Consider the following 27,424-nt stretch of genomic DNA (forward strand, 5'->3'; position numbering starts at 1 on the left):
TCCCTGTAGTTTCAGCCCCATGACAAACCCGTGGGTTCTCCTTATTAAAGATGGGGAACTGGATTTTGCCTGAAGACTCAAAAGACTAAAAGGCTAAGGTTAGGTGCCAAAACTGTCAACAAGGTCTCACATTTAATTATATTAACATTCACAAATTACTACAAATTCTAAGTGCTCCTGTTGGCGTCTCTCTGCGTGGATGCCATTCTGGCACAACTAGCCTTGCCTCCCACCCACCCTGAGAAACGTAAAGGGAGAACTGCTGTCCTTTCCCCAGAGGGATTCAGGAAGAAGGACTTTTCTGCTCTCCCCTCTTAAGATAGGTGAGATCTCGAAGAGAATTCTCTGGAAAGTCTGTGGGTGACTGTGAGGCGAGAGACCCGACTCCATGTTTGATGACCGTCTGGGTCGTTGCCGTACATGCTGACGGGTCCTGGTACCCACAGAGCCCGAGTTGTCCATGGGGTTGGTTGAGGTTGGAGCTAAGCCTACCCAGGGAGCATAACATTAGGAGACAGATGGACAGCAGAGTTTGAGTGTGTGTCGGGGTGAGGGGTGTGGATTAGCCGGAGGGCCGGATCCAGCCTGTCAAAGACTCCGCCAGTAGCCTGGAGGGAGGGCAGCTCCTATCAGGGAGGCTTACTGGAAACACCACCAATTCCGATAGACACAACTGTATCAGAATCTTGGAGGTGCCCCCAGCACAGGGTGCCTTGAAAGCTCTGCAGACGATTCGGCCATGCAGCCAGGGTTGAGGAGCTCTGCCGCGCAGGAGGAGTGACGTCAGCTATCAGAAGCAACTTAGGAGAGCTCACCCCAGGGCATTCGTGTTATAATCCCTGCCTCCACTACCCCTCTTCCATGACCTAAAATGAATAGTACTCTCTAGGAAAAGGGATGAGGGACATGGCAGCCAGACTGGCCATCTTCACAGCAGGGTGGCTTAATCTAGCTGCGTGGCATGAGAGAGATCTGGATCAGATTTGAGATCAGTCTTTAAATTCATAGGACTGGATTTTAAAGTATCTGCATTAGATGTTTTACTAGGCAAAAAGGATTAAACTGTATTAAGCAAGAGACTGCGAACTATCATTAGGGGAGCCCCCTTCCCAACACAAATGGGAAGCTAGACACTGCATGACTGTTGGCAGATGGGGGGAAAAAGCCCCTATTTCTGCTTCTACCTTCATTATTTGAGATGCTTAGAGAAGATAATGTCACTGGTCAAGCCAGCGGAATTAGGGATGTGGAATTACTGACTAGATATGGTCAGAGTCATTTATGAGCAAAATAGTTGACCTTGAAATCAAGGGTAAGAGCAAAGTCACTTTTAATAGGTCATTCTCTTCCTCATATAGCTAGAGCGAGGGAGAGAAAACCCCTACATACAGGGCTGCCTCACTTCCCAGGAGAAAGAAATCCTCTGGGAAAAAATGAGTCTTATTTTAGATGATATTTGAACAACTACAAATTTCCTGGCTTCCTATTACCAGCACGGGTGAATAAATCTCCTTCGTCGCTTCTAAAATAATGGACACATATAATTCAGCCTATTTTCTGCCTAAACCTCACAGTTCTCAGGTGATAAAAGGGAATATCTGAGCCTGCCGGTCTGATGAATTTATTCTGCAGGTTTCCTGGGTTTCCATATTAAGGGCTATTTTCTTGGAGCCAAATCAGAATGAGCATCTGGGTTTTCTGGGCCTGGTTTCCATGGTGAGAGGAGTAAAGGGAGGCTACCCTTCTTTTCTCTCCCCAGTGATTTTAAATACAATATCCGTATAATTTAATTCTCCTCATATTTGGCATTTCGGGTCCTTTCACAACACGGAGCTAGGAAATTGGAGTGCATTCAAGGTTCTCTCCGCTATTTCACCTTCATCCTTATAATTAACAATTACTAATATTTATTGAAAGCTTTCAATGGGCCAGACGATGTGTTAAATGCTTAACGTTCATTTACTCATTTATTTTTTTCTCTGCGAGTCTAGGAAGCAGACTATAATTATCACCATTTTACAATGAGAAAATAAGCTAAGTCATTTGCCCAAGATCACATGGCTAATAACTGAAAAAGCTTAGATTTAAAGTAAGCTCTGACTTCAGAAAGTCAAGCTTCTTCCTGAAAGAGAGTTAAAGGAGAAATTTATTAGAAATGATTTGTGGTCCTTAAAAGGTTGTAAATCCATTTAAGTCAGCCAAAGCATTCGAACTGTTTTTTGTTTCAGTACAAATGAGTATCTGTCATCCCTGAACTCTGAATCCAAAGGTTGCCTTTGCCTTTGATTTTTGGCTAAGAGTCTTCCTAAGAGGTGTCCTAGGTAGAAATCTGCCTTTTCTTTTTTAAATATTATGATCCAAATAATTTGGTAATATCTAGGTAACAGACATTCACCAGCATCCATACCCATTTTATAGCACTCCTGTGGGATACTAATTAGCAGTTATAGAAAAAAAAATTTTTTTAAAGATTTTCTTTATTTCAAAGAACACCTGGGCAGTGGACCTGCACATGTGTGAGTGGGGGGAGGGGAGATGGGGAGGTCGGGGAGAAAGGAGTCCCAGCAGACTCCCCTCAGAGCACAGAGCCTGACACAGGGCTCTGTCTCAAGACCCTGAGATCATGACCTGAGCCAAAACCAAGAGGGGATGCTTAACCGAGGGAACCACCCAGGTGCTCCAGAAAGAAAAAAATATTCTAAGAAAGAAAGAAAACAAGGATGAAATACTGGCAACGGCAGGAATATATGACACCTACAAGAGGAAGTGCTGAGCACGTTACACAGCAGTTTCTTGATTCTGAACCACCTCCCTTTCAGCTCCTGGAACCCTCCCCTCCTTCCTCACCCCCACTCCTACCTCTGCCTATACAATCCAGGTCATTTAGAGCTTAACCAATGAAGACATTCTTCTCTTCCCTACTAAAAACAAAGCAAATTCACTATGGAAAAATGTGTAAGATGCTGATAAACAAGAGGAAGTTACATTAATCCCTCTATTTGTAGCTATTTATGGTTTCCTTCCAGACTTTTTTTCTGTGCATGCACAAACACGCATACATTCTTGTTTACAAGTTGGATCATACCTAATTTTTGTACGCTAAATTTTCCCTTTATAATGTGATAACAACAGACATTATACAGTGAGCAGTAATTATGGCCCAAACACTTTGCTAAGCTTTTAACATTCATCGTGCCATGAAATTCTCAAAGCAACCCCATGAAAGAGGTTCATAATCACACAGCAAGTAACTGGTGGGGCACAAAGGTAAACCCACATCTAAAAACAACTCTCAAGCCGTAGAACTCATGGGGTGATGGTGATGATGATGTTGAAGGAGCAACAGCTGACACAGACTGAGCTCTGCCTACGTGCCAAGCACTGGTCTAAGCGTGTGTATGACATTCTTTCATGAGGCCAATACTATTGCTATTCCCACTTGAAACATGCAAACTGAGAAATGAAGCACTTTGCCCCAGGTAGAGCTAGGTATACCGCTGTGAGGGTCAGAGCCCCGACTCTTGACTTTCCCAACAGTCTGCTATGCTGGGCGATCTCTCTGTCTCTGTTTCTAAACCTGCCTCAGCCAGAACTGCAACTTGTTTCTCTCTGACTACAGAGGCTGGGTCTTGGCGAATGATACTCTGCTTCTTTTCCCATGTCCACATATAGAACTATCATTTTTCATGATCGTATGCTACAGCATTAGAGGACTGCATCAAATTTAACCACTTCTTTATTGTTGAATGTTAGGTTGTGTCTCATTTTGAAACATAAATAAATTTGTAATGAAACTTCTCTTAGCAGAAATAGGTCCTGCAACTTGATTATCTTTGTGATAAACTCGATTCAAAGAATTCCTGGTCAGTGGGTATGTATGTGCTAATGCATTTTCCTCCTGAAAGTTCACATTGATTTCTGCTCATTTATTCTAGAAGTGTCTGTGAATATTTATTTCCCTGCATTCTCAGCAGGCTGTACAATGAGTATCTTCAATCTTCCTGAAAAGATCATTTAAAAAGGTCCCTCATGATACTAATACTGAAATTCTCTGACTTCTGTAAACTGTCTGTTCATGTTCTTTGCGCATTTTCTATTAGGGTGTGAATATTTTTATCCTATCCTGCTATTTCTTATTGATTGTATAAAAAAATTCTAGAGCCTTATATATTCAGATTATAGTGTATCCTATGTGTTATAAATATGATTTCCTACCTTTTATTTTGCTGTTGTTCTTAGGCATTTTTTATATAAAGAACTATTTTTTCTAACATCATCACACCATTAGTCTTTTTTGTGGTTTCTACCTTTTTTATTTCTTTATTTTTTTTAAAGACTTTTTTATTTATCTGAGAGAGAGTGTGTGTGCATGCGAGCAGGGGAGGAGCAGAGGAAGAAGGAGAGAGAGTCTCAAGCAGACTCTGTATAGAGCCCAGGCCTGATGAGGGGCTCGATCCCACAACCCTGAGATCATAACCTGAGCCAAAACCAAAGTCAGTCCCTCAACCAACTGCCACCCACGTGCCCCCATAGTTTCTACCTTCAATGCTATTCTTAGTAAGACCTACTTTTCTCCAGATTTTGGATATGGTTACCTAATGTTTTTATTACTGTTACACTTTAATTTTTTTTTTTCCTTATTCTGGTTACATATAATCTAGACTGAAGATACATCATAAGGATCTGACTGAACTTTTTGTTAGACCATTAAACAATTGTCTTGCAATAACATATCAAATAATATATTTTCCATGTTGATTTACAATATTATCATCAAAAACTAAATATCCTTATATACAGGTCTACATTCTATTGTATTCAAATCTTAATTATTACAGCTTTATAATATAATATAATACATGAGACACAAATCTGTGTGTTTATTCTTTTTCAGAAGAATTATTATTCACAGATTTTTGAGGTAGAAGAAATTTAGAATTTTTTTTGTAAATTTCATTATTTCTGTTGTGTCACATTTATGGGTTAGATTTGAGACCCTTTCTTTCTTGACCAAGAATCTACTATCTAGGAACACCTAGGTGACTCAGTTAGTTAAGCGTCTGACTCTTGGTTTCATTTCAGGTCAGAATCTCAGGGTCATGAGATCGAGCCCCATATCAGGCTCTGTGCTCAGCAAGGATTCTGCTTGTCCCTCTCCCTACCCCTCTACCCTTCCCCTCGCTCTCTCTCTAAAAATGAATAAGATCTTTTAAAAAAAATCTTCTATCTAGGTATTGTAAAACCTGAAAACCAAATGATGGTAATCCAAATAGCCATAGACACATTAAAATGTGGTCAAGCTTATTGGTAATCAGGAGAATGCCTATTGAAACCACAATCAAAGCTCAATCCACACTTAATAGATTAGCAGAATTCAAAAGGTCAGTTAACACCAAGCGTGGGTAAGGAAGCTGAGCAAAGGAAACTCTGATTCGCTGCTGGTCACCATGTTACTTGGTACTACCCCTTGGTTAAACAGTTGGTCATTTTCCAGAATGTGTGAAGATGCACATCGTACCCCCAGCATCTCCCCTTCCAGGAACACACTCTATAGATGTGTGGCCTCTTAGGAGCGTTCATGACAGCATTGTTCCAAATTGAAAGTATCCAAATGTTAAGTATTCGCCCAGCACAATGGCCTGTTTATCACTCAGAGTTTTCCGCTGAGACACTTGTCACCTGTCATCCAGGATACTGGTAAGGGAAAGTGGAATAAAGGCCATTTCCATCCAGTCCGGGGGGTGCTGTGGGGGGTCAGGGCCATTATCTCCCAAAGCGATGGGGAGCTGTGACTTAAAAATACAATGCAGTGATGCGTGGGAGATGAATTCACTGGGGAATGATGTTCATACAGTCGGGGTCTGTCCTGGGCATCGGATGTCAACATTCAGATTTCTCAGGTTGGATGGTGTCCACACGATTTTACTTGGGACTTGAGTAACCTAGCTAGGTCAAGCCCGTGTGCAGGCCTCACATCATGCCAATTTCCTTTGTCCAGAACCGCCCCTTACTGGGACACTTGGGTTAACTGTGGAAAGCTATCGACAGGTAAAATTCCCATTCCTATGAACAAGTGCCTCTCCAGAACCCAGTTTTTGGAGCACTTTCTAGGCACCAGGGACAACTGAGATTTGGGCATGCATTATCTCGTTTAATTTCTCACCTCTCTAGAGATCATCTTATTTTGACTTTGCTGAAGAGGATTCTCAAGTGTAGGCAGCTGACTCATTCAAGGTCAGAATAAGTGGTAAAGGCAGGTTCTGACCCTAGATGGTGTGGCCCCAGAGCTAATAACTGTCACCATTGCTTGTTGCCTTGACTCCTTGTTGTTTATTTAGTTAACACATTTCTGTTTAGTGACTCTAGATGCCAGGTTCAATATTAGACACTAGAAATGTGAGCCCACTGCCCTTGCTTTGTGCTTTATCCCTCACGAGCTAGGTATATTCTTGGAAGAATATGAAGAGGGTTCATAGGCATCAAAGTGCTTAGAAAATGCATAACTGGGCAGTCACCACAGGGGGTAAAATTGACTGTAGCTTTGCCTTCCCTTGGAGTCCTTTCAAATAACCATGTTACAAAGTGTAAGTTTCTCCACCTAATGTGAAACCTTCTATTTCTCAGAGTGCCCACTCCCTCCTTCACTCTCCCTCACCACCAACAGCAGGCTATAATACTACTCTTGGGTCTCCCAGAAGACTGTGAGATGAAGAGCCAATCCAATATGCCTTGCACCAGATTCTCAGTGTTGTTTGCAGCAGGAATCCAAATATCAGTCCTTTAGCACAAACCCTTCAACTCAAGGCAACAGAGAACATCTTCCCAGCTTTCCTGCTTTAGGGTCAGCTGAACATTGGAGGCCTTACAGGATCCAATTTTTAATAGTTACGGGATATATATAAGAATGAGAAAATCGGCCATTTTTGCGTGCTGGGAGCAATCTAGCAAGGGATGGTAAGCATCCACAACAGTGTTTAGTCCTTTTACTTACCCAGGTGCTGTGCCTTAGGAGGAGCACGTTGGGAGCAGAGATCTGTTAACTTTGCTCATTGTAAAACTGACCTAACTTTTCTGTATCATCAGCACCTGAGATGTTCGACTCCAGAAGAGAAGCTGGCTATTCCTTTGCTGTGGACTGGTGGTCCCTGGGAGTGACAGCGTATGAGCTCCTGAGAGGCCGGGTATGCTAGAATTGCGTTGCTCTTTGGTTATTTTTCCAGCGAGTTTCATTTTTAGAATGAAAGAATGGATTTTTTTTCTCTCTCTCTAAAATCGAGCAGTTTGTTTGCAAGAGGAAAACACTATGTCACAGTGATTCTTGGGATTATGGCTCATATTCACTCTCCCATATGAGGACCTGAGCCTGTGAGTTAACATTAACTGCAGATAAAATTAAATGAATGAGTATTATAAACTCCCGGAGAGGGAAGATCAGTGCACTTCACTAAATATCTTGTGGAAATATATTTGTTTGTTCAAAGAAAACCAATTTGCAGTCACAATACAGGACTCTAACGTCCACCTAGTTCCCCAAGATGAGCGTCAACTATTAATACAACACCATTCGTGCCCTGTCTTGTTGGATCCCCCTCTGTCAATTGGCTCCTGGGTTCTGAGTTCAGGGGCAAATTAGAGTACTTCCCTTTTAAAGAACATATTTCTTAAACAAAAATGCCTAGGAAGAATTTTACCCAGAACCCCCCCCCATATTATTTTATCCCTGTGATAGTTCTCTATGATAGACTGTATTAACATTATCAGATTAACTTTTTCTTTCAATTTTTGGGGTGGTAGAGGTAAAGAAAAGGTACTAACAGATTATTGAGTTTAAAGATTTTTTTTTTTTATCAGAGAGAGAGAGGGGGAGAGAGCGAGCACAGGCAGACAGAATGGCAGGCAGAGGCAGAGGGAGAAGCACGCTCCCCGCTGAGGAAGGAGCCCGATGCGGGACTCGATCCCAGGACGCTGGGATCATGACCTGAGCCGAAGGCAGCCGCTTAACCAACTGAGCCACCCAGGCATCCCAGATTATTAAATTTAAATCCATTTTGCAAAGTATTGCCCTTGTGAGTTTCTCAGGGTTTATCAATTTTTACCTAATCTCTTTAATATTAGTATTTTCAGATCTTATTTACTTATTTATTTGACAGAGAGAGAGATCAAAAGTAGGCAGAGGGGCAGGCAGAGAGAGAGAGGGGGAAGCGGGCTCCCTGCCGAGCAGAGAGCCCAATGTGGGGCTTGATCCCAGGACCCTGAGATCATGACCTGAGCTGAAGGCAGAGGGTTACCCCCATGGAAACACCCAGGCACCCCTCTCTTTTATATTATTAGATTATAAATTCATTAAGGTGAAGCATGTACCTCATAGTTTAGTATTATCCCCAGTATTTAACTCTAAATAGATACATAACAAGTGTGTACTGAATGAATGGGGGAACAAGGCACTACATCAACTCTGCAGCGTTCTAGCAAAGAATCACCAAGTAGGCTGTAGGTAATTAGGTTTCAAAATCTAGCTAATCACATTTAATTACAACTATCAACACAACTAAACCACGGAGGACAGGCGCTGAACAATGATCTCCTCCATATTTATACATTCTCATTTATAGAAAAATATATGCCTCAAAGACAAATATGCTTGACATCTCTGTGTTTTCTGAACTTCACTGCAATCTTGATGAATGGGTCCCTTAGCTATTAATCTGCTTTGTCTGCCATTGTAAGGGCAAGGTCCGTGCCTTCTAGCTTTGAGTTATCCTTAAGTGTCAGCTTCTGCTAGGTACACACATAGCTTTGCACTAATTGTATGTCCTTAGCTGCAAATCGTTCACTCTTACACTCCTGAAATAAGACCACAATCACAATACCTCATTTTCTTCCATCTAATGCTTTACTTTTTCCACCTTATTCGTTCTTTGTATTCTTGCTCTTATTTTATATGCTGTGTTAAGAATTGTTTGATATATCCTGTCACCGCACGCTGTAATTTCTTTATGGCGTGCATTCTGTTGATTTAGGGGTGTGTGTGTGTGTGTGTGTGTGTGTGTGTAGAGCCATAAACATAAATATTTATGGTTTCTGAAAGTAGATTATAGGCTCCCCTAGTGTGGAAATCACGTCTCTCTAGTTCTTGTATCCCCAGTGCCCAACAGAGGGGCTAGGACATCATGGGCATTCAATAAATATTTGACAAGTGAATAAATATGCAATTCTGGTATTTGATGAATTAACATGGATTTTCAATTTGAGAACTAGAAAGATATGTTATTGTCTAAGACAAAGGCCATTTGGCTATTTTTAATAAGTTGACAGATCATGAGGATTCTTTTAAAATATTAAGTTAAGTCACCTGGACTTCTAAAGTAAATGGAAAAACGTATGCTTAAACCAGTTGCCTGTGGCATTTATCAGTTAACTTATTCATTTATCAAAGCATTTTATGTTTTGAGGGAGAAACAGTAAGTTTAGAAGCAGCAATGAAATGAAGAAGGAAATTAGAAGAAAGAAAAAAAATGTCTATATCTAACCGTGGAAAATGAAGCATGCCAAACTTCTCTTAATGGTATAAATGTGGAGTGAATCCCGTCTACTGAGCCACAGTGGCTTTGGCTAGTAAACACTCCATAAGCAGTGATCGTGGTGGTAAGGTATGGAGTACTTCCTTTCTGAGATTGAGTTACACAGGTCAGCTCCGCCATATTGTTACTGAGACGGATGAATTAGCTACAGTCCTTTATTCAGTCTCGTGGGAAGAAAATATGCAGCAGATAGATAAGTTTAGACCTCGTGAAATAAATAAATAAATAAATAGTTTGGTTGGTCTCCTTTTTAGGGAATCTACTCCAAGCATGTGGTGGTTCCCTGACTACCTTGATGTTGACATATCATGTGTAGAAGTAAGCCTTTCTTCACATGGCCTTTATTAATGACTCGCCTTGCTCTTCACTGTTCACATTAATAGCCGCCCTTTCTAGCCTGTGTTCAAGAATCATGCAAATCTTTCTCCTGCATTATGAGTAACATGTGCCACCTGCCTTGTGAATTTTACATGTACTATGCCATTTAGTTTTTTCCAACAACCTCATGTGGCGGTTTATTTTACAGATAAAGGACAGATGAAGGAACAAACTACAATCGAGTGCCTCAATTTGACACTGAAATCCTTTTTTGCCTTTGAAGCTCAAGATCTCAATCACATTACCTTTCTTCTCCCCCAAGCTTTCCTTGAAATTCCCTTAGCTAACAGTGTAATATGAGTTTCAGGTATAGAATTCAGTGATTCATCATTTACATGTAACAACCAGGGCTCATTGTGACAAGTGTCCTCCTTAATGCCCATTCCCCACTTAGCCCGTCTCCCTGCCCACCTCTCCTCTGGTAACAACCACTGTGTTCTCTATAGTTAGGAATCTGTTTTTGAGTTTGCCTCTTCCACCCATAGCCCCACGTTCATTTGTTTTGCTTCTGAAATTCCACATGAATGAAATCATGTAGTATTTATCTTTATCTGACATTTCGCTTAGCATAATACTCTCTAGCTCCATTCACATCTTTGCAAATGGGAAGATTTCATTCCTTTTTGATGGCTGAGTAATATTCATATATATATATATACACACATATATATATGAAGTAAGATTGAGATATATATATATATATATATGAAGTAAGTTACACATATACATATATATAGTATCAGTTCTTCTATGTCCATTCATCAATCAGTGGACACTGCCTATTATTCATAATGCTGCTATAAACATCATGGAGCATGTATACGTTTGAATTAGTATTTTTGTATCCTTTGGTAAATACCCAGTAATGCAACTGTGGCATTGTAGGGTGATTCTATTTTTAGTTTTTAGGGGAACTTCCGTACTATTTCCCAGAATGGCTGCACCAGTTTGCCTTCCCACCAACAGAGTAAGAGGGTTCCCTTTCTCCACATCCTTGCCAACACCTGTTGCTTCCTGTCTTATTAATTTTAGTCATTCTGACAGGTGTGAGGTGGTATCTCATTGTGGTTTTGATTTGTATTTCCCTGATGCTGAGGGATGATGAGCACATTTGTATGTGTCTCCTAGTCATCTATAATTACCTTTTAATACTAAATATATTTTATCTGTAAAATAAATATAAATCTACCTTTTAATACTAATTTACAACAGGAAGAATATTAAACTCTTCCATCTCTCCCAATTTTTATTCCATCAGTCCGCAGTCATTTATTAAGTATCTTGAAAAGGCCAGGCACTTGATGAATATACGTAGCCATATTAACTGTCCCACTGCTGGTTAATCTAATACGGAAATTGTGTTCATTCAACAAACATGCAACGAGCACCTACTAGTTGCAAGGTCCAATGAACACAGATATGAGTAGGGGATGATCTCTGGCCATAAGTAGCTCACAGTTCACACAAAAGATAAAATCTCATAAATCTATTTTATGAAACAGAGAAATTAATATAGGTAAAGGCTGCTCTCTAGTGGGCAGCTGTGAAAAATATAACAAAACCACTGTTTTCTTTACCCCAAAGTTAAAACTATGAAAGAACATGGTTCTCTCAGAGGTAAAAATACTATACCTCATCATAAAATTCTCCACCCCACTCCACAGAACTAGCAACTCCTAACATTTTGGACTGGAGTTAAACTTTTCTGGGTAACATTCTATCCTGAACTTATTACTGATTCAAAAAGCACTAACAGGTATAGAGTAAAACTCTGGATCTCTTTCTAATCAACATTTAAGTAGCAGTTTCTTTTAAAGTTCCATTTACTGAACACTTTTCCTATGTTTTATGTAAATACTTACGTAAGCTGCCTTCCAGAACAGCCCCAAATTGGTATCTCAGAGGTGGATTTAGTGTACAGAAATGTTTCATTTGGCCCAGTGGACTTACCAAAGTTTTTAAAAATTCTGAGATTTCACAGGAAACTAGAGATTTCTGGGATCTTTTTTTTTTTTTTTTAAATAAAAGATCTGACAACAGTAGACCACATTTGCACATGAAAACAACAATCAGCTGGAAGGGACCAGAAAATGATACGGAGACTTGAAAATTTAGGTTGGGAACATGGGCAAAACAAAATTTTTTCTTTACCCTATAAAAATGAAGACTCTTCCTTCTTCTCTCCCCCAAGAGACCATACCATATTCGCTCCAGTACCTCCAGCAAGGAAATCACACACATGTTTGAGACAGCTATTGTGACTTATCCCTCTGCCTGGTCACAGGAAATGGTGTCACTACTCAAGAAGGTAAGAAGGAGGACTGCATGACAAAAGGAAGTGGTAAAAAGAAGCATGCCTTCTGGTTTGAGGTGAGAAGTTAGTTTATAATACTGGAGGCAGCCATGATGATACACATTTCTAGAGTGGACTTTGCACCTAACAGCTTGCAAACACATGGCTTCATTCGGGCAACGCACATGTCCTCTTGTTGAGCCATGTCTAACTCAGTGTGTCCAAAATGGAGTTCCTGATCACTCTCTATTTCCTGGACTTGCTATGATGTTCCCTTTCTCAGTGATTGGCCCCCTCCATCCTTCCAGCTATGGAAGCCAGAAACAAAAAGTCAGCCATCATCCCCATATCCAATTCACAGCCAAGTTCTATAACCTGATTTTGTAAATATCTCTTGACTCTGTCACTTCTCTTTATCTCTACTGCCATCTCCTCAGTCCTACTGCCTTATAAGGTCTTACCTTAAAACTGGTTTGTTCTAGACACTTTCACACACTCCATTTGGTTCTCCCCTCTGCCTGATACTGATCTGTTCAAAGCAAAATTCATTGTCTTAGTTTTCTCAGAATAAAGACCAAAATAATCTATATGGTATAAAGGTTCTAACTACCACCCAAACCTTATTTTGGACTTTTGTTCCCCTTTTGACTACACATAGATTTCTTTTTTTCTCTTCTCCTTTTCTCCTACCTCCTCACCATCATTTATCAACCTCTTACCACAGGGCCTTTCCTCATGCTCTGTCTGAAATAGTGCCTCCATCCCCAGCTCTTCCAGCTCACTCCTTTAGGTCAGCATTACTCAATGAGATTCAGTGACTGGTTCAAATCCATGAATTGTTCCCTACAGGTCCATGAGAAGTATAGAAATTGAGAGAAGCATTTAGAAACTGTTATAGCAATGGGATACTGCTGATGTTTCTAAGTACATGGTCAGTGGACTTATCTCACTGAACAGGGTATTAACCCAAATCACAAGTTGTATGTGCTGCAGCCCTGCATATTAGCCATGCACAATAAGACCACATACTGATCTCACTGGGTAGGAAATTAAATGGAAAAAATTGGTCCTCCTGCATAGTTTGAGAAACACAGCTCTAGATCTCAGCTGAACTATCACTTTCTCGGGAAGCTTTCTTCTGTCGTAAACTCACATAGGTCCGGGTTTCCTTCTTACCATTTTTTAAAATTTGAATTTATACATTATACGTGTGTGATTCTTGGGTTAATGATTACTGTCGTCTAAGCGTTATGAGAGGAGACCACGTCAGGCTTCTTCACCTGAGGCAGCTAGCCCAGAGCCTGACAGGTGGTAAATCTGGTATTTGAATAAATGAGGTCCATAGTGTCCATCATATTTTCAGAGTGCCCATGTTCATGGAAATGGCAATTGTAGGAGCAGCTAAGTACTATGCATTGAATGATTATATGGAGGAAAGAATGAGGAACCCCACAGGATGCACTTGGCTTTCTTTGAAGAGGGAAAATCACACAGGTTGTGGCTGGCTAAGGACAAGAGCTTTGAGGGCCTACAGTTTACACCTGTGCCTACTGCATTTTGGGTCAAGCTCCCTGTGTTGGAATAGGGATATTGATAATGTCAAAGATGAAGAAGAGAGGGGTGCGTTTCCATAAGCAAATTGTCCTCAGTTCCAAGAAAGCCCTCCTCACCCCAAAATCACACCCCCATGATCCATGGTTGTAGTCTCCAGGAGCTTTCTCAAGCAGAACTGACATTTCCCACTAGAGCCACAGGACTGATGTGATACTGACTGTGGAGCAGTTCCATGGGGAGAATCTTTAATCACAGTTCGCAAAACCCCAAACTCTAATGGTAACCTTGGTTACATCTTATACAATATACTTTGATTAATTACAAACAGCTGTAACTTTTAGTAGGAAATTAATTTCATTTGTAAAAACACACAAGCATTCACTGCCTAATAAGGGGAGACCTTCTCTTAGGCACTTTATATACAGGGCCTCATTTATTCCTAGCTACAACCACACAAAATAGGCTATTATCCCCTTTTTATAGAGAGTAAACAAAGGTTTAGAGGACAAGCTTGCCCACAGTTAATAAAGTAGAGGAATCAGGAATCAAAGGCATGTTTAACTCAACAGGACCATCTATTTTCACTCACCACACTGCAAAAACCTATTTACAGCTCATTCTATGCACGCATTATCCCATTATTTATGTAGGTATTATCTTTATTACTTGATAGGATTAGGGAAGGGAAATACTACCTTGTTTCCTTCAAACCTACACTGGAAAATTTTTAGAGGGAGTTGTTATGTATGATTTTTTTGCCCCATGTTGACCTTCATTATAATCTTGGTGTTTGTATTCTATTGACAGCTACTTGAGCCTAATCCAGACCAGCGATTTTCTCACTTGTCTGACGTTCAGAACTTCCCGTATATGAATGACATGAACTGGGATGCAGTTTTGCAGAAGAGGCTCATTCCAGGTTTTATTCCTAACGTGAGTCAATCCTAACAAATCCGTAACAACCCTCATTCAGTTACACATACGGTCTCATTAGAGAACTCCACCCATGTTTGTTGTAACAGCCCAATTCCTGTCTCACAGAAGAGACAACGGAGGCACACGCAGGGGAAATGGGCCACCGTAGGTCATGTGGCTAGCAAGTGGCCAAGTGGGATTCTCATCCAGGTCCATCGGCATCTGGAGTTCTGGGTCCTAATCCCTTTTTGTGGTATGCTTCTACTGGAAGGAAGCCCTAATCCTCCAAGGAGTCATTCCCAGGAATCTGCTCATTGAGGAAACAGTGTTTTCTCAGATTTCAAAGATGTAGAAATTTGTTTCCATGGTTCTGTGAGTCACAGCACTGAAAATGTTGGGGTTATTTTTACCACTCACCCCTCTTCCTTTAGTGGTTCGCTGTCACAGAGCTACATTCATTAGGACTGTAATTCCCACTGGTTGAGTACCTGGCTGTGGGACATCTGTGGCCTCATTCAGACCACTGGGAAAAGCTGGAGTCAGAAGCTTTGGCCAAGAAATCCTCCTCTGCATCACACCACAGCCATTAGCTATCCACTCTGCCTCAGGAGAGGCTCTATGTAAGATTCTCTGACTTTACCGTCCCTCTAAGTCATCTGGGGAGCTTGTTAAAAATGTAGTTTCCTCAGCCACTGTTCAGAAACGCTGACTCTGAAGGGTCTGGCCGGGGAACTGGGCAACTGGACAAACAACTCAGGTGATTCTCATCAATATACACGATCATCAGAGCACACTTTGCGAAACATAATTCATAAGTTCAAGCTTTGAAAAAATGACTAGAGTTTGATTCCTTTCACTGAGGGCTTGTGGGGAGTTTAGAAAACAAACAAAATAGAAAATCAAAGACTGAAAAACAAAGCTGGCCATAAGTTATTTAAAACATGGTAGGAATCGCAGCTCCTTATTCTTGAATGGCTCCATCAGAAGCAGGTGCTGTTCCTGGTATTAGGTTTGGCATCTCTGTAGAATGACCCAGAATCAAAGGAGTGAGCCAACTGATCTTCCTTGCAGAAAGGCAGGCTGAATTGTGACCCCACCTTCGAACTCGAAGAAATGATTCTGGAGTCCAAACCTCTTCACAAGAAAAAGAAGCGTCTGGCAAAGAAAGAGAAGGAGATGAGGAAATGTGATTCCTCTCAGGTAAGCAGGTGCCCCCCAGATTCAGGGTCACAGGACTGTTTCTGGCACCCACAGTTGGGGAGCTCCCGGTGTGAGAGCCACTCAGCACCCAGAGCTGCTGTTTTGTGAACGCATGGAGTTGCTGAACGCCCAGGCTTCTGGAATGGCAGGCCTGGGCTGCACTGGGGTTCCTAGCAGAGCAGTTACATTTAGCGGTGGACTCTGGTTCTGCCGTGAACGTCATTCAGTTATGGCCCTCCTCAAGCTCTCATTTCAGATTTTACAATTTCCTGGAAGACATTCCAATCAGTAGCTCTGCAAACAAATATTCTCAAAGTCCTTCTGTCTCTAGCCCTCCAGGGACACTCTACACTCTCACAGTCAATTTAGCCAAGGCCACGTGCAACCCTACAAGTATCTGACCTTCACTGACTACAGGTTTCGTCCTTCTTTAGGACCCTTGCTCTTCCCTCTTCCTTCAGTGTTCTACTCTCAGATCTTCACGTGGGGGGGGGTCCTATTGTCCCTTATACCCTAAACACCATTTGCCAAAGATAAGGTCTCTTCGATACTACGCTCTTTCTCAGCCCTGATTTTCAATTCCCTCGTGATATTAACGTAATTTACAAATCCTTGTGTTTATTTGTTTCTTTTTCTACCCCACTAAAATGAAGGCTCCTTGTGGAGGAAGCCCAGGTCACACCCACCAGTGTCTTCATACAGCGTAGGCTCGATAAACAAGAGGTTCAGTATATTGGAAGGAAAGGAAATTTTTTAACTAGACAGTGAAAATTGGGCATTTGCTCTTCTTAGAGTTACAAGGTCATGTTGCCCCACCAGACATCTTCCTGGGGTCCTCTCTTGTCCTAGTTCTTCCCCAACACACAGCCCTAAAAGCCTCCCTCCTGATGAGAAAGGTAGTGAGCCACTTACCTGCAGGACAGACCCTAGCATTTTCGAAGACCGCCCAAACAAGGGACGCTGTTTCCTCTTTCTTCCAGGCCCCATATCAACCTCAGGATCCTTTACCAAGAAGTGGCTTTGCCCAGGATAAAGACAGGCCCTTCCATCTCTACTTGGGGAAGTGTACAACAGCTTGATCTTTATGTTTTGTTTTTAAAATTTTATTGCGGTAAAATACATATAATATGAAATTTCCCATTTTAACCATTTTTAAGTGTACAATTCACCATGCTATACAGCCACCACCATTCTTTAGTTCGAGAAGTTTTTGGTACTCCAAACCCCATATTTTTCCTTAATCTATTTCAGCAGTGTTCTACAGCTTTTGCAAGTACCAATTTTTCGTGTCCTTCATTAAACGTATTTAGAATTTTATTCTTTTGGATACTACGGAAATGGAATTGTTCATTTCCTTCTTGAATTATTAATTCCTGGCGTATGGAAACAATGGATTTGTCTATGTTGATTCTGTATGCCGCAACTTTGCTGAGCTCATTTCTTAGCTCTACAGCTTCCTTGTGGATTCTGTGGGATTTTCTATCCATTACAACATGTCATCTGCAAATAAGGTTAGTTTTACTCCTCTTTAAAGTTTGGACACCTTTAATTCTTTTCTTTCCCTGATGGCTCTGGCTAGAAATTCCAGTACACTGTTGAATAGCAATGTCAACTGCAGGCATCTTTGCCTTTTTTCTACTCTTAGGGGGAAATACCTTTTACCATTGAGTATTGTATTAGCCGTGAATTTTTTTGGAAAAACCTTTTATCTTGTTGAAAAAGTATTCTATTCCTAGTTTTTTTTAGTGTTTTCATCATGAAGGGTTTTTAATTTTGTCAAATGCCTTTTTCTGGGTCAAATGAGATAATCTTGCACATTTTTCTTTTCTTAGTTCTGTTAATGCAATGTGTTATGTTGGCTGGTTTTCTATGGTGAACCATTCTCACACTCCTGGGATAAATCCCACTTGGTCATTGTGTATAATCTTTTAATATGCTGTTGGACTTGGTTTGCTACAATGTTGTTGAAGATTCTTTTATCTATATTCATAATGAAAATTGTACTGTAATTTTCTTCTCTTTTGATGTTTTTAACTGTTTTGGTATGGAGGTAAAGCTGGGTCCATTGAATGAGTCGTTTTGGGGGGGGGGGGCGGTTTCCAGGCAACTTTGAGAAAGATTGGTGTTGTTTCTTCTTTAAACATTTGGTAGAACTCACTGCTAAAGTCATCTGGTCCTGGACTTTTCTTTGTTGGAAAGTTTCTTATTACAGATTTTTACTTGTAGATTATTCTTTACTTGTTATAGGTCTGTTGAGATTTTATATTTCTTCTAAAAGTTTTATAGTAATTTTTTTTTTTTTTACAAATTGGTCCATTTCATCTAGATGTTATTTGTTAATATACAGTTGGTCACCCTGTTTTTTTTATTTCTATAATGTAAGTCTGGAAGTCATACCCCTACTTTCATTTGTGATTTTAGTTATTTGCATTTTTTTCTTTTTTGTTTCTTTCTATATGGCTAATCATTTGTCAGTCTTATCATCTTTTCAAAGAACCAATGATTATGTTTGTTATTTTTCTATACTCTATTTTATTGATCTTTGCTCTCATCTTTGTTATTTCCTTCATTCTGCTAGCTTTGGGTTTAGCCTGCTTTTCGTTTTCTAATTCATCAAGGTATGAAGTTAGATTATTGATTTGGAATATTTCTTCTTTTCTAAAGTAGACATTTACACCTATAAAATTTCTCTGATTATTGCCTTCACTGCATCCCCTAAGTTTTAGTGTGTTGGGGGTTTTTTGTTTATCTTAAAGTATTTTCTAATTCTTGTGATTTTTTTTTTGACACACGGTTGTTTAAGAATGTGTTTAATTTCCATGTATTTGTGAATTTCCCAGTTTTCTTTCTGTTGTTGATTTCTAGCTTCATTTTGTTGTGGTCAGAGATCATTTGTATGATTTAAAAATTTTAAAATATATTGAGACTGTTTTTTACCTTGACATATGGTTTCCTTCCATGGTTTTTCTTACCTTTCTGAGCATATTTAAGACAGTTGTTCTAAAGTCTCTGGGGGTGCCTGGGTGACTCAGTCGGTTAAGCATCCAATGCTTGGTTTCAGCTCAGGTCGTGATCTTGGGGTTGTGAGATCAAGCCCTGCACTGGGCGGAGTCTGCTAGAGATTCTCTCTCCCTCTCTCTCTCTGCCCTTCCTGCTCATGCTTCACTCTCACTCTAAAGTAAATAGGGGCGCCTGGGTGGCTCAGTGGGTTAAAGCCTCTGCCTTCGGCTCAGGTTATGATCCCAGGGTCCTGGGATTGAGCCCCACATCGGGCTCTCTTGCTTCCTCCTCTCTCTCTGCTGCCTCTCTGCCTACTTGTGATCTCTGTCAAATAAATAAATAAAAAATAAAAAAAAATAAAGTAAATAAATAAATCTTTAAAAAAGAAGTCTCTGTTTAGTAAATCCAATGTTTGGGCATCCTCAGGTGTAATTTCTGTTCCTTTGAATGGACCTTGTGATTTTGTTTTTGAAAACGTGACATTTGAATATTATCATGTAGTAACTGTAGAAATCAGATTCCCTCCTCTTGTAGAGTTTGCTCTTTTTTGATTGTTGGAGGCAGTACTCATTCTTTTTAAAGTAACTTTTACAAACTACTTTTGCAAACCCCATATTCCTTGTCTTGTGTCATCCCTGCATTTCCTATTATGTTAGCTTGTGTTTAGCTAATATTTTGACAGAGATTTCCTTGAACACCAGAAGCATTTTTAAGTTGCTTTTTTTCTTGATTTAGTGTTTCCTTGGTTGTTAAAAAAAACTTTTGATTGCTTTCCAGAATTCTGACAAAGTTAGCTCTGACAGTTTCTGCTTGTTTTTTGTTTCTGTTGATGGGAGCTTGGAGCTGCCTACTCTAATATTCTGTTCTAGTTCCTCTTAATCTGGTACCCTAAGTTTAAAAATAAAAATTATTTTGCTTTACAGTAAAGGTTAGTATTTCCAAGAATAATCAGAAAAGATCATGAATCTCAAAATAGCACTCTATCTACTCTTTGACATCAAGGTTTTTAAAATGTGAGGATCAATCTTGGCAGCTCATTACAGTATTACCAAGTTCATTCATTCATTTATTCAATACATGATTATGAAGTGCCTGCTATGTCAGGAAATGTCTCCGACTTGCTAGTCATTGCTGCCCTTAGCAGTACACAGTGCTCTGGGAATTATTCACTCATCCTGAGTGAGGGTCCAAGTTAGGCTTTCCAGAAGAGCGAACATCTAATCTGGTTCCTCTTCTGGCCCAAGCCTCTTGAACACAGCAGGAGTATTTCCTACTGTTGGCAACCATTTGCCATTTTGTTTCTTTTGAAATAATGAAGGCATTTCTAAATTCTCAGGATATTAAGTCCTGAAATGCCCTTCTCCTTTGTTTTCTGTGCAGTTGTCTATATTCAACCTAGAGGAACCAGATCTGGAACCAGATCTGGCTTGGAAAAGAGGTCAGTGATCCAACCATGATCATTTTAGTGATAATGCATGGTCTCCTACTACTCCCTCAGTCTGATTCCTGGTTAGGAAAAAACAGGCACAACAAACCCATTGGCTTATCTTCTTCTCTAAATTCCATCTGCTTTCTTATTTGGCATTTCATTAAAATAGAAATTTTTATAATGTAGTCTTTTTTTTTTTTTAAAGATTTTATTTATTGATTTGACAGACAAGTAGGCAGAGGCACAGGCAGAGACAGACAGAGGAGGAAGCAGGCTCCCCGCTGAGCAGAGAGCCCGACTCAGGGCTCGATCCCAGGACGCCGGGATCATGACCTGAGCCGAAGGCAGAGGCTCTAACACACTGAGCCACCCAGGTGCCCCAAAATGGAAATTTTTAACATGATATTTAGCCAAATTAACTGTATTAATAGAGCCATCATTTTCATTTAAAGATATGCTTAGATATCGCAACAAACCTGTTAACCTGTGTTTTATCTGATCTGTTTGTTTTGGTTAAATTGTGTTAAGTTGGCTCAGTTGGTTAAGCACCAACTCTTGATTTTGGCTCAGGTAATGATCTCAGGGTTGTGAGATTGAGCCCCACATCAGGCTCCATGCTGGGCATGGAGCCTGCTTGAGATTCACTCTCCCTCTCATTTTTGCCCCTCCCACCCTCTCTCTCTTTTAAAAAAATTGTTTTTTTTTTTTAAAGATTTTATTTATTTATTTGACAGAGAGATCACAAGTAGGCAGAGAGGCAGACAGAGAGAGGAGGAAGCATGCTCCTTGCTGAGCAGAGAGCCCAATGTGGGGCTCGATCCCAGGACTCTGGGATCATGACCTGAGCCGAAGGCAGAGGCTTTAACCCACTGAGCCACCCAGGAGCCCCTAAAAATTTTGTTTTAAGAGATGCTAGGGTGAGAGGGAAGAGAGAATTTGCAAGATCTATTTTTCCTATGGACATGTATGTATATCCTAGAAAGCTTTATTAAGGGGAAAAGCCCTATAATACCAATTTTGTGTATGGGAAAATAAAATCTATTGTAATCTTTTACATATATCTTATTTTATATATTTATTTTTATTTATATAATATATACTTGACATACACATCTATAAATATACAGTTGTATCAATGTATATATATATTTATACATATACTTACATAAACATGTATAACTGTAGTAGAGTTGCTTTATTTTTGTTTTTTAACTTTTTCATGTGGGAAAAGAGGTGAGGGAGTCATGTCTCAGATGCCTTTTCAACTTGTAAAGGTAATCAACGTAGATATTTACACCTTAGGGGAAAGGGATAAATATAACTATCACCAGGCCCACAGGTTATTAAGGAAGGTTATTAAGGAAGCAATCCACTGGACATCGTTGACACACTAGAGAGTAAAATTTATTTCCACAGGGCTTATTAACAACCTCTGACGTCCACAAGTCTTATAAGAGACCTTCTTAGAAATATCTGCTAGAATCTGTTCTTGTGTGTATGGGGGTGTTTGTGTGTGTGTTATTTTTGTTTTTGTTTGTCTTCATGATGAAGATCTCTTATCTGTAGCTATAAGGGAGAGGGAACATTCTCTTCTTTTCATCTTTACTCATGTAGACGTCTTTCACCCACCATTAGGAGGCTCTGTATGCTTCGAGACTAAGAAATGGAATCATGTTAATGAGTACAGAGCAGAAAGGGGCAGGCTTAAAATGCTCTAAACTTATAAGGATAAGAAAGGGGTAGAAATACCTTGTTAAAAGACAGAATGTGGGGTGTGTAACTATCTGCAATGATGGCTTCTACATGTTGAACAGTCAACGCTAATCCAACCAGCATGATGGCAAAATGATCTTCAATAGACTGTTTAAAATCTGTTAGAGAGTGCCTGTCCCCTCTCTCCAGTAAGAGCTATCATCTCTTGTGAATGCTTCCTACTCTGACTGGATGAGGCAGTGTGTAGTGGTTACTTCCCAAACAGCTATATGATCCTTTTAAATGTAATGACTTAAACATTAACTCAGGAATCCTTTGTAAGCGTTGATTCCTTTATATTAAAAAAAAAAAAAAAGGAACAGTAATAGGACCTATATGATCAATCTGAGGAGGAAGTAAGATGATTTTAGGAAGGCATATTAACAAATAACTGTGTTAAGCCATGAATTTGTAAAAGGCTGACAGCTTATCATATGACCCCTTAGACTTCTCCTCTGGGTCCCTATTGCATTAGTGCTTCTCAACCTGAGCATCACACTTAACCCATATAGGAAAACATTTTTAGTATACTGGTATCTGGGTGCCACCCAAGATCAGTAACATTTGAATCTGGGAGTGTGGCCTGGGCATCAGTATCTGAAACGTTCTGCAGGTGATTCTATATATGCAGCTAAGGTTGCAGTCCAGGATACGACTAAATAAAGCAAAGCATTACAGTTTTCCCTTTCCTCCCGTCTTCTCATTTATAAAATGGAATTGATATCAGCACCCATTTCATAGACTTGTTCTGAGTCAATTAGTACATGTAATGTGTTCGGCAAAATGATTAATTATTATGTTTTACTCTTCCATTCTACATCCTAACTCCTATCTTCTTTCTTTCCCATGTCCCTACTTTTGCTCCTATTTATGTCAGATGCCTCTACTTCTTTGCTTCCAGAATATTCTCCCTTCATTCCTCTCTGCTCATCAACAACTTTCAAGTATAGAACCAAAAAGACAGACACACCACCTAGCTGGTCTGCTGTTGAGGCGAATGATCAAAGTTCTCTTCTACTACCTCCTGAGATTTCCACCTGCTGCAAACCCTTGAGATACTTTTGTTGCCATCTCCATGCATACCAGTATAATAGCCATCAGCTCTGCTCATTTCTGAGAAGCAGGTTCAAAGAGTTCTAACCAACCTTTTCCTTCTCAGTCACATAAGACCCATTCATCCTTCCACTCTCTTTGCCTCCCTCTCCTTTCCCTCATCATCTCTTTCTGGCTACTGTTGTTGACTTATCCATGTCACTGAACTTCTTAAACTTTTTCACCTAAAGCAGAGGAAAGAGAACATGTTGAACGTGAATGTTTCAAGGACCGGTGTGGGTGGGTGGGGGGCAACTCATGGGGTCGGTGTGGGTGGGTGAGGGGCAACTCATGGGGTCTGCAGTACCAGCTCATAAACTCCTCTCGGAGTGTCTATTTTATATCTTTAAGGAAAACAGAATTCGGTGGTAGAGAAAAAAATTCACATGGATTTCTACATTTTAGTTGATTTTAATCTTGATTTGTAAGGTTAAAAATATTTTTTAAATGTATCTTTTATGTTATATTTTAAGTAACATTTTATATGTCCATATATGTATATAAATGTTTATATATGTTTACGTAAATGTTTTGTTTATATATATTCTATATAGACATATAAATAAACATAAACATATTACACAAATTTACATATATTTTAATACAATGATATATATGATATATATTATGCATAAAATATATACATATATAAACATATGAAATATTTTATATGTAAAATATTAGATAATATATATGTTTCTGTATTTATGTTTTTTGTAATACTTTAAGTTTAAAAAAAAAACCACGGCGAACTATTCTCAAAGAAAAAAGAAACCCCAACTTTCAGCTCAATTAACCAAGGTAAAAAAAGAGAGGACCCAATCAGTAAAATATAAATGAAAGAAAAAACATTACAATGCCTCTCCCTAAGAGCATAGAAATGCTAAGGAGCAAAAGAAATCACTATGAACAACTATATACACAACAAAGAGGACAACCTAAAAAAAATGGGCTTTTTTTACTAAGAAAAATTCTTAGTAACATACAACCTATCAATTCTGAATCAGGAAGGAAATTAAAGATCTGAAGAGATCAATTACTAGTAAGGAATTCGAGTCCGTAATCAAAAATCTCCTAGCAAAAAAAAGCCCAGAACAGACAGTTTCACTGGTGAATTTTACCGAACTTTTACACTTGATCTTAGCCAAAAGGCCGAGAAGTGATTTTACCAAACTTTAAAAGATGAATAAACATTAATCCTTCTCACACTTGTCCAAAAAATCAAAGAGGAGGGGAAATCCCCAAACTCCTTTTATGAGGTTAGCATTACCCTTGATTCCAAAGCCAGAAAAAGACATGAAAAGGAAAGGAACCGTCAGGCCAACATCCCTGATGAATACAGATGCAAAAATTCTCAATAAAATACTAGCAAACCAAATTCAGCAGTACATTAAAAGGCACATTTACTCAAGTGGGATATATCCCTGGGATGGATAGATGGTTCAACATATGCAAGTCAATAAGTGTGATACATCACATTGATAGAATTGAGAGAGAAAATCATATCATCTCAAGAGACACAGAAAAGGCATCTGACAAAATTCAACATCTATTCATGATTAAAAACTCCTAACAAATTAAGTAGAAGGAACATACCTTACCAAAGGCCATATATAATGAGCCCACAGCTGACATCATACTCAGTGATGAAATACTGAAAGCTTCTAAGCTTTCTTCTAAGATCGGGAACAAGACATGAGTCCCCACTCTCATCACTCCTATTCAACAAAGCACTGAAGTCCTAGCCAGAGCAATCAAGCAACAAAAAGACATAAAAGACATCAAAATTGGAAAGGAAGAAGTAAAATTGCCTATTTGAAGATGATATGACTTTATATATAGAAAATCATAAAAACTTCACCAAGAAACTCTTAGATCTAATCAATGAATTCAGTGAAATTGCAGGGTACCAATTTACCATATAGTAGCATTTCTATATACTGACAATGAATTATCTGGAAAAAAATCAATACCATTTACAAGAGCATCAAAAAACAGTAAAATACTTAGGAATGAATTCAACCAAGGAGGTGAAAAATATCTGTACTGAAAACCAAAAGAAATCTGATTTTTTGGATATAATACCTAAATTATTTCCTAGGATATAATACCTGTATTATAAATGATTTTTTAGATATAATACCTAAAGCACCAGGAATAAAATAAACAAGTAGGACTGCATTAATAAAAAGACAACAAGACATTGATGAAAGAAATTAAAGACAACACATATAAGTAAAAAGAAATCCTGTATTCATGAATGGAAAAATTAATATTGTTAAAACGTCTGTGCTACCTGAAGCCATCTATAGATTCATTGCATTCCCTATTAAAATTCTGATGGGATTTTTTACAGAAGTAGAACAAAAAAATCATAGTATCTATATGGCACCACCAAAGACCCCCAAATAGGCAAAGCAACCCTGGGAAAGAAGAACAAAGCAGGAAATATCATAAGTCCTTGTTTCAAGCTATACTACAAAATTATATTAATTAAAACAGTATGGTACTTGGAGAGAAACAGACACATAGACCAATGTAATAGAATCAAGGGCCCAGAAATAAACCCATACAAATACCATCAACTAATATTTGATTGACATGGGAGCCAAGAATACTCAATGGAGAAAAGACAGTCTTTTCAATAAATGGTGCTGGGAAAATTGGACATTCCCCTGTAAAAAAATGAAACCAGATCCTTATATCTTGCAAAAATTAGCTCCCTAAAATTAATTCAAAATGGATTAAAGAGTTAAATATAACACCAGAATCCGTAAAACTCCTAGAAGAAAAGGTAGGAACAAAGCCCCTTGACAATGGCCTTGGCAATGATTTTTTGGATATAATACCTAAAGCACCAGGACAAAATAAACAAGTAGGAATTCACCAATAAAAAGACAACTTATTAAATAAGAAAAATATTTGAAAATCATATATTTCATAAGGTGTTATTATCCAAAAACATATAAAACTCATAGAACTCAAAAGCAACAAACAAACCAAAAAAACAAACAAGCAAAAACAGCAAATAATCCAATTGAAAAAAGGAGAAAGGACGTGAATAGACATTTTTCCAAAGAAGATATATGAAGGCCCACAGGTACCCAAAAAGGTGCTCAACATCACTAATCAGGGAAATGCACATTGAAACCACACACAACTGATAGAATAGCCATCATCAAAAAGATAAGAAATACCAAGTTTTGTCCAGGATGTGGAGAAAAGGGAACCCTTAAACGCTGTTGGTGGAACTGTAAATTGGTGCAGCCACTATGGAGAACAGTGTGGAACTTCCCTCAAAAATTAAAACCAGAACTACCCTATGACCCAGAATTTCCACTTCTGGGGTTATATCGGAAGGAAACACGAATACTGTGTTGAAGACATACCTGCACTCCTGTGTTCACTGTGGCATTATTTACAATAGCCGAGGCATGGAGATATGGATGGGTGGATGGATAAAGGTGTGGTATGCTCACGCACACACATACACACACATTAGTATCAATTCATTCTTTAAAGAGAAGGAAGTCTTGCCATTTGCAACAACATGGATGGACCTGGAGGGTGTCACGCTGAGGGAAATAAGTCAGATAGAATGACAAACACTGTGCAATCTCAGTTGTATGTGGAATCAACCCAACCAACCAACTCATAGGAAAAGAGATCACATTTTGGGAAGCAGACACGGGGGACGGGGTTTGGGTAATTGGGTGAAGGCAGTCAGAAGGTACAAACTTTCAGTTACAAGATAAGTAAACTCCAGGCGTGTGACGTACAACATGACAGCTGCACCTCACACTGGGATATGATCTAGAGGAAGGTGTGAAGACAGTAAACTTTAAGAGTCCTCATCAAATGGAGAAACCATTTTTTCTTTTTTCTTTGTTAATCAACAGGCCAGTAAATGGTTAACTGAACTTGTAATTCACAATATATGAAAATCAAGTCATTATGCCATACACCTTAAACTTATACAGGGCTGGGCACCAATTCTATCTCAATAAAACCAGGTGAAAAACAACACTTCTTATAAAGATGTTTCTTGGGACACTATGTATAAGCTACATATATTTATTTATATAAAATATAAATTTTTAAATAAAAATCTTGGGGTGTTATTATCCAAAAACATATAAAACTCATAGAACTCAAAAGCAACAAACAAACCAAAAAAACAAACAAGCAAAAACAGCAAATAATCCAATTGAAAAAAGGAGAAAGGACGTG

At 39.2% G+C, this 27,424-nt stretch overlaps 1 protein-coding gene across 2 annotated transcripts in view; it reads left to right on the forward strand.

The window, feature by feature from the left end:
- STK32A (serine/threonine kinase 32A) overlaps positions 1-27,424 on the forward strand; it is a 132,492-nt gene that overhangs the window by 102,625 nt on the left and 2,443 nt on the right. For both annotated transcript variants that reach the window (XM_059417858.1, XM_059417859.1), the window contains exons 8-11: positions 7,084-7,181; positions 12,151-12,267; positions 14,614-14,739; positions 15,793-15,921. In XM_059417858.1, coding sequence (XP_059273841.1) covers positions 7,084-7,181; positions 12,151-12,267; positions 14,614-14,739; positions 15,793-15,921 — 470 coding nt within the window. The remainder of the gene's footprint in view (positions 1-7,083; positions 7,182-12,150; positions 12,268-14,613; positions 14,740-15,792; positions 15,922-27,424) is intronic.

Source organism: Mustela nigripes, chromosome 12 (genome assembly GCF_022355385.1).
Source record: "Mustela nigripes isolate SB6536 chromosome 12, MUSNIG.SB6536, whole genome shotgun sequence".
NCBI classification, from domain to species: Eukaryota; Metazoa; Chordata; class Mammalia; order Carnivora; family Mustelidae; genus Mustela; species Mustela nigripes.